Here is a 7,985-nt window from a genome sequence, read left to right on the forward strand (position 1 = left end):
CACCTGATTAGTGCTCCCCCTTGAAGAGCCAATTAGTTTAATTGCAGTTGTGTGGGAATTTCCATATGGGGCTCCTGCATGTCATGAGGAATGACCTCTGACAAACCCGCAAAGATCATCTAAGAACATCTGAGATTCTTGCAGGAAGGAGGATTTCCCCTTCATCTTTTAAGCTGAACAAGTTCAGCCCTCACTTGTACAGCTAAGGTGTTTACCCAGACTCTCCAAAGGCAAATCCTATAGAGAAGCCAAGGGTAAAAACCAGTCCCATTTTTCAACCTCTCTCTCCTTAGCCTGGAATCTATCAACTGGTAACCTTTGTTCCACCAAGAGTATTACAAAATATGGCTCACATAAAGTCAGCAGCACAAGCAAGGGAAGGTCCTGAGTCCAAGAGAAAACTCTCACAAGTTCACCGGACAGGCAGGGAACTGGTGCATCAGTGGACCCTTTGCTGGATGCCAGCACCAGGTGTAGGTCTGCAGGGTGGTGCTGGGTGAGATTTTCTGGGATCCTGCAGTGTTGTGCCAAGTAAATGTCAATGTAAGAAGCATTCAAAACAGTGAACAATTGTTGAGATTTTATCTGAGCCAAACGGTCGTTTGCCTTGAATCAAAATCTCAATGGATTGAAATAATGCTCTGGAGAATGGCAGTTTTCACCTTATTTTAGATATTACAATCAGAAGTGGAGACGTATGTGGTTGCATGAAATCCATTGGTGATAGATTGGAATAAAAGTACAATGACAGACACATACTTCTTTCCCATAGGAGGATATAGGATAGAACAGCCAACAATGAACTCAATAACAATGAGGGGGTTTGTGGTCTCCACAGAGCACAGAGTGTCCAAAAACAGGAAAATTCCTTTGACATTCCAAAGCAATGTTCTTGTAGATTCCAAAGGACAGTAGAAAGTCTCCGTTAAGGTAAAGAATGACCTTTTTTAGAGAAGATTCCTGACTAGGTTCCAGTGACCAACCATAAACAGCTTTTAGTTCAAAAGTTTTACCTTCAGAACATCCTTTGTGATAACTTTCGGTCTCTGAGTTTAAAAGACCACCACCCAGGCCTTCCCTGACCTAATCACAGGTTAGCGAGTGGCCACTTTTTGAGTGGCCGCAATCTCCTTCGATCACTCATGCCCCACTTCTTGCCACCAATCATGTCCCTCCTCTGTCCCACCACAGGAGGAAAAACCATCAACCCTGAGTAGGAAAAGGACCGGTAGGGTTCCAGGAGCTACAGCTTCCTCACAAACTGTGGGCCTGGCCAGCATGTCCACGGTGCTCAAAACACAGGTCCCCCAGAACCTGTTTGCCACCTGGGAGTTGGACTGCTCTAGCCCCAGCTGCGTGCCCAGGTGGTGTAGTCTCACTTTAAAGAAACTAGTGATCGTCAAGAAGCTGGCCAAGGACCTCAACTCCGTGGTAATTTCCGTGAAGATGCGGGACTCCAAGGGCATCCTGAGGTCCCAAGAGATTGTGCTGCCCCGCGGTAGACCAGTGCAGACCAACCTGGCGCTGACCTTCTCCCTGCAGTACAACCACTTCCTCAAGGGAGAAGGGAACAAGCTACTGATCATGCTGGAGCAGAGGAAGTGCTCTCAGAACAGAAATGTCCTGGGCTACGAGACACTGGCCACTGGTGCCATCCATATGGCTGACGTCATGCAGCAAAACCCCAAGTGTGGCCAGATGGTGAGCCTCTGCCGCAGCATCAAGGAATCCTCCACTACTGTGGCCGAGATCTGGATCTCCTCCCTGTGCAGTCAACCCATCGAACACAAGGACAGTGCCATGCAGGTCAGCCCTAAGGCCAAGTCGGCAGGTAACTACGAGGGGCAGGATGAGTGCTCCTCTTCTGAACTGCAGCCCAGCTGCAGGGGAAAGCACAGACAGGACCTGCACCAGGATGACTTGGAGAAGGGGAAGCCAAAGAAGCAGCGGCAATCAATACGAGGGAACTTGAAACAGAAAGTCCTGGCGCTGTTTCACAGGGCCAAAGGGTCAGAGAGGGACCTTGGGTCTGACATGAGGGGGAAACGCAGGAAAAGTGACCCATACATGGAGGAGGATGAGAGCGTCCTCAGCATCCCCAGGCCCAAGCTCAGGCCATACTTCGATGGCCTGTCAGACTCCAGTTTGCAAACAGAGATGTGTGGCAGCCCCAGTGACAGGACCCAAACAGAGCCTCTGAGTCTGCCCCACACGCCTGAGAATTCCTGGGCCCGGGGAGGCAAGCAGCCAAGTGAGAGGGACAATGAATTTGTGGCCCACAGCACACCCACCAGCAAGGTGGACAAGATCCAGATCTCCTCCCTGTCCAGGCCACCCATCGACCATGAGGACAGCGCCAGGCAAGCCAGTCCCAAGGCTGAGTCCTCGGACAACTACACTGAGTGCAAGTGTGAGAGCTGCTTCTCGCAGCTGGAGGCCAGCTACCATACCGCTGACCAGGAGGAGGATGACTTTGATGAGGGGAATCTCATATTCACAAGGAGCACCCTGACCAGGCAACAGAACTACCACCAGAAAGTCCTGTTATGGCTGCACACAGTCCAAGTGTCGGAGGAGGTCCTGGACCCTGAGCAGGACCATGGGGAGCATGTCCCGGAGGTGGAGGAGGACCTGGACCTCCTGTATGACATGCTGCAGAACCCCAGTGACAGTGGCGCAGACACTGAGGACGATGGCAGCGTCCTCAGCACCCTCAAACCTAGGCTCAGGCCATACTTTGAAGGCCTGTTTAGCGGCCCAGACGTGAAGGACAATCACAGTGTCCTCAGCAGCCCCAATCCCAACCTCAGGCCACACATGGAAGGCCTGTCAGACTCAAGCTTGCAAATGGAGATGTGGGGCCTCCACAGCGCCAGGATCCAAAAGGAGCCTCTGAGTTTGGCCCACCTGCCTGAGAATACGAGGGCCCCCGGTGGCAAGCAGCCAAGCCACAGTGACTCCCAGCTTGTGGCCTACAGCACACCCACCACTAAGATTCGAATGGCCTCCCTGTCCCATCAGCCTATCGATGATGAGGCCACTGACATGCAGGCCAGCACCAAGGCCCAAACCTTGCATAACGACTTCGCAGGCACATCTGAGAGCTGCTTCTTGGAGCAGGCAGCCAGCTACAAAGCCGTCCACAGGCAGTCCCAGGAGGACAAAGGGAATCTGATAGGAAGAAGGAGGGGCATGACCAGGCAAGAGAATTACCACCAGAAAGCCGTGGCATCTATGCTCATGGCCCAAGTGTCGGAGAAGGTCGTATCCTCAGAACAGGCCCTTGTGAGGCATGTCCCCAAAGTGGAGAAGGCTCTGGACCGTCGGTGTGACATTGTGGTGAGCTCTAGTGACAGTAGCCTCGACATGGAGGAGGATATCAGTGTCCCCAGCACCCCAAAGCCCAAACTCAGGCGATACTTTGACAGCATGTCAAGTGATAGTGGCTCTGACTCAATGGCCCACAGAATTCGCTCCCCTGGGAAGCAGCTGGCACAGCTGGAGGACAACCGGGAGGCAGGGTCCTCCTCGCAGCATTGGTTCACCAAGAAGCTGCCATCCATAGCGCGCTTCACCAAGTCTCTAGTCATGCCCTCCAGCAGGTCCAAGAGGAAGCAGGCTGGCCGCCGGGGCTGCGACACAGCCCTGAATGAGTGGGTCAACAGACTGGACAACGAGAGCCCAGACCCACAGAGCCAGCGGCAGATCCCCAGGAAGCCCATGTGTGACCAGCTCCACAACATCCTCATTTCCCAGGACAAGATGCCCGAGAACATCATCCTGGTCAACACCTGCGACTGGCAGGGCCAGTTACTTTCGGACATCCTGCAGGGCCACACGCTGCCCGTGGTGTGCACTTGCTCCACAGATGACGTCCAGGAGGCCTTCAGCATCATCGTGTCACAGATGCAGAGATACTGCAATTGCAATTCCCAGGCCCTGACGCCTGTGAAGATGGCGGTGGCAGGGGCACAGCCCTACTTCAACGCTGTGCTGCGGGTCTTTGTGGAGCAGCTGTCCCAGCAGCCACCCCAATGGCTAGAATACATGCGCTTCCTGGTCATCCCGCTGGGTTCCCACCCCTTGGCCAGCTACCTGGGCTCCATGGATTGCCGCTACAACAACCTCTTCCAGGACCTGTACTGGCGGGACATGTTCAACAACCTGGAGTCCCAGAACACCTTGCAGGACACACAGGACGTTGTGTTGAGAATCTCTGAGTACGTTGCGGGGGCCAACTGTGTCTACCTGCTGCCCATCGCAGAGGCCATGCTCATGTCGAAGCAGCAGCGCCCCAATGAGAAGTCCTCACAGAAGCTCATCCCCTTTGTGGGGGCAGTGAAGGTTGGAAGACTGGAACCATCTGCAGCCATATTAGGAGACTCAGAGGATGTGGTCCCCTCATGCTCCAGTGAGCTTCTGTCCCCTACCGGGAAGGCCTCAGCCAACACACTCTCTCCCCCGTCAATGAGTGGGGGCCTGTCCTCCACCAGCCAGAGTGTCCATGCAGAGATGATGGAGCTGCAGGTCGATTACTGGACAGCAGCCCAGCCAATAGATACCAAGAGAGTAGCAGAGAAGAAACACCTACCTACCAGCAAAAACACACTCAAGTGCTTCTTCCAGTCTGTCCAGGTCAGCAGGCTGCCCCGCAGTGGTGAGGGCACAGCAACACCTGCCATGGCCATGAAAGTGGTCACCAAGGAGAGGAAAAAGAAGGCGCCCATGCAAACCAAGGACGAGGATGTGGAGTGCAAAAGCCAGTGCATCCAGGGCATTGGTCGCCTGGTTTGCAAGGCCAAGCACCAGCAGAGTATGCTGCCGGTCGTCATCGATGGCGTGGAGTGGAATGACGTGGCGTTTTTCCAGTTGGCAGCCCAGTGGTCCTCCCACGTCAAGCACTTCCCCATCTGCATCTTCGCACACAACAATCCCACCTTCTAGCCCTGCCCCTCCCCCTGCCCTTCACTCTGCCTTGGCCAAGCCCAGAAGGACCCAGCCGCTTTTCTGTCAACAGTGCCGTTTACTATAGACACAGACCCTGGGAACCCATAAAGAAACCATTTTGAGTTCCAATGTGCTCACAGCCTGGAACCGAAGGGGGTTGCCCCTCACTGGGAGCTCCTCAATGATCTGTTCAGTAACCACAACGCTCTGGCGGGTGGGAGTCAGGAGGGCAGGGTTGAGCTGGAGCATCATGGAAGATGTGTTTTGGCCTCAGGATGCCCAACATTCTCAGTGAGAAGGGTTCTGGCCTTAAAGACCTGCCCTTGCTGGAAGCCAGGACTCCGCTTCCCTGGGAGACATCTATAACCTGTGCTCAGACTCAGAGCTCGGCAGACAGAGGTCAAGGGCTAGCCGCTGATTGCAGCATTCTGAGCACAACATGGAGGCCAGTCAGCCCAGCCAACTGCGAAACAGCTGCCAACCAGCCAACTGGTCCAGCACCACCTACTCAGAGTTACCAGTGAACTTCAGCCTCACAGGCAGAAAGAAAAAAGACCTGTATGGTGCACACTCACTACACAAAGTGGTCGATTACCTGAGAAGGGAACCCACCTTCGTTCCTGTCTGTTACTAAAGAACATTTGCTACCACCCAACAGCTGTGGGACCAATTATTTACCAGGTGAGCCCCTCCCCCTCCAGAGCACATGGCCAGCAGGCCACCTGTTGGCTGTTTGCCTTCAGGTCACTAAAACTCCCTGAGTGTTTGTTCCTCTGAAACCTCGGTGAACCGGGGAGCAGGCACATAGGGTTCTTGTAGCGACTTGCTGGGGTCCTCCCTGGTAAGTGTTCTCTGGGAGCCTAGACAGTGGAGAGGTCGCTGGAGGGGCGATGATTGAACCAAGTGGTCATTTTCTCTCCCTGTTGAAGAAGCCACTGCCAAATTTGTGATTCTCTTTGGGGCCTTAGGTTTAGCTCTTTTCTAATATTACAAAGAGATTGGCGATCCTATTAGGGGTCTCTGTCCCAAGTGAATCCAGACTAGAGATGCCAGGAGTGAACAGTGGGGCCCAGGGTCACCCAGCAATCTGAGATGGGGCTGGTTTGGGCTCATTCAATCAGCACATATATTAGAAGCTCTGCCAGGTACAGAAATGTTTCTAGGCACTGACCATAAGCCAGTGCTCAGAGCAGACACCAAGCCTGCACTCCAGAGCTTCCTTCTGGTAAGGAGCCATTCAGTCACACTAGGCTGCACAGGCTCGTAGTGTCCACAGGACACCTGATGTGACGTCCTCCTGGCCTCCTCTACCTATGGCTGCATCTTCGCGTATTGTGAAGAGGATGGTAGACCTCTGTTCAGCAGAAAACGTGAGTCAGGTTCGGATCAGATCCATGAGGGGAGTATGGGGACTGTGAATTCAAGATGCTGGCAAAACCCTGGATCCCACTCACGGTGGCATTTCTGCAAGAGGGCAGAGGTCTGATGGCTTCCCTTAGAAAAAAGGACACGAGTCAGAGAGCTGTGCAAGTGGATATGGGTGGTGTGGGCAAGTGGGGAGGTCAGTGGACAGAGAGCACCTCAGACAATTCATAGCCTTCCGCTCCTAATCCCACCCAGTCTGCACCCCTATCCTGGCACCTTGCTCCCTAATCTGGTAGAACCTCCTCAGTGGCAGCTTGGTGTACCCCGCCCTGTGGGAGTTGAGTTTCAGTGGGAGGCAAAGAACCACACAGGACAGCTAGTGAATTAGGCAGCATGTAGGTGCAGGAGCCAAAGTTGGAGGTGATAGGAAGGCCCTGGGGTTCGTTTGTTTCTTCATTGGTCAGTATTCCTGAAGCACCTACTCTGTGCCAATGAGTGACATGAACAGGGTGGACACCAGCCCTCTTAGTTCTCATGGGAGGGAACAGGGACACTGAGAGAGCATGTCAGGTTCCCCTGAAGAAGGGCACAGGTGGTTAACTCATTGATCCAGAGCTGTCAGGTGGGAGGGCTTTCTGCCAACCATTCCTGGGTGACCAGGCTCATCTCTGCCAGGACTGCCAGACTGAAGGTGGACCAGGAGGAGGTCTGGCTTCTGGATGAGCAGGAGGAGCAGGCACAGGACCCCAGGCTCTCTGAGTGGTGCAATGGGAGGGCCGTGTGGAAGGGAAAGGCAGGCCTCACATTCTGCTGCTCACCTATCTCTCTCCCCAGGGTCATTTCCTGCATGCTGAGCATCTGGCTGGACCAGCACCTCCAGAATGTCCCAGCCTGATGATGCTGTTGGCTGCCATAGAGCTCAACTTGCAGTCTCCTACCTGCCAAACCAGGCCCAGTGCCGCCATTCACTGCGGGAGCACCTGAACCCACTGAGGCTGAGACAAGAGGAGGAGGAGGCCTCTGGGGGTGGTGTGGGTGAGTGTGCCTTTGGAAGGCACACAAAAGGCAGTGAGGGTGGTAACATGTCCTCTTCTTGCATCTACAGAACCAGCTCCAGAGCAACAGCAGGAAAACCCTCAAGAGGCACCGCCAGCCTAGTGGCCTCTCCAGAGCCAGAGCCGGATCCAGACCCATCTTGCACTGAACTTCAAGAGGCAGAAGAACCACCTGCAGCATTTGAGCAACTCACCCCAGCTTCTGCTCGGCCTGTGGTGCCAGATCCCGGGCCAGAGCGCGTGTCAGCAGCCATGGCAGAGAGGGCACCCCCCTACCCCGTTTAGATGCAGTGTTAAAAGTTTTCTGTTCATGTTACATATGTTTATAATTTTACTATATTTTTATGATATTTAATAACATACAGTGTACCGGGGAGAAAATATACTGAAATACTCGTAAACATAAACTTAATTTAGAGTCTATAAAATTTAACCCTAAAAACCCTCAAAGCTTTGAGCAAGTCTGTTTTTCTGGACCCTGACCCACCCAGGGAGCACTGTCCTCACCTACTCCACCTGCCCTTCCTGGAGCCCGGCCTCTGCTTCCCAGGGAGCTGGCTCCACCCTGTGCCAGGAAGCAGAGCTGACCTCCCATTGGGGCATCCTAAACCTAACATG

At 53.8% G+C, this 7,985-nt stretch overlaps 1 protein-coding gene across 1 annotated transcript; it reads left to right on the forward strand.

The window, feature by feature from the left end:
• The first annotated feature begins 1,446 nt into the window (after positions 1–1,446).
• On the forward strand, positions 1,447–4,944 carry LOC138994828 (phosphofurin acidic cluster sorting protein 2-like). Its single transcript, XM_070395021.1, has 5 exons — positions 1,447–2,001; position 2,410; positions 2,561–2,743; positions 2,825–2,944; positions 3,434–4,944. The coding sequence occupies exons 1-5, from the start codon at positions 1,447–1,449 to the stop codon at positions 4,942–4,944; spliced, it is 2,370 nt and encodes a 789-aa protein (XP_070251122.1).
• The last annotated feature ends 3,041 nt before the right edge of the window (positions 4,945–7,985 follow it).

Source organism: Myotis yumanensis, unplaced genomic scaffold (assembly GCF_028538775.1).
Source record: "Myotis yumanensis isolate MYYU_CA2020_CCGP unplaced genomic scaffold, mMyoYum1.0.hap1 SCAF_16, whole genome shotgun sequence".
Lineage (NCBI taxonomy): Eukaryota > Metazoa > Chordata > Mammalia > Chiroptera > Vespertilionidae > Myotis > Myotis yumanensis.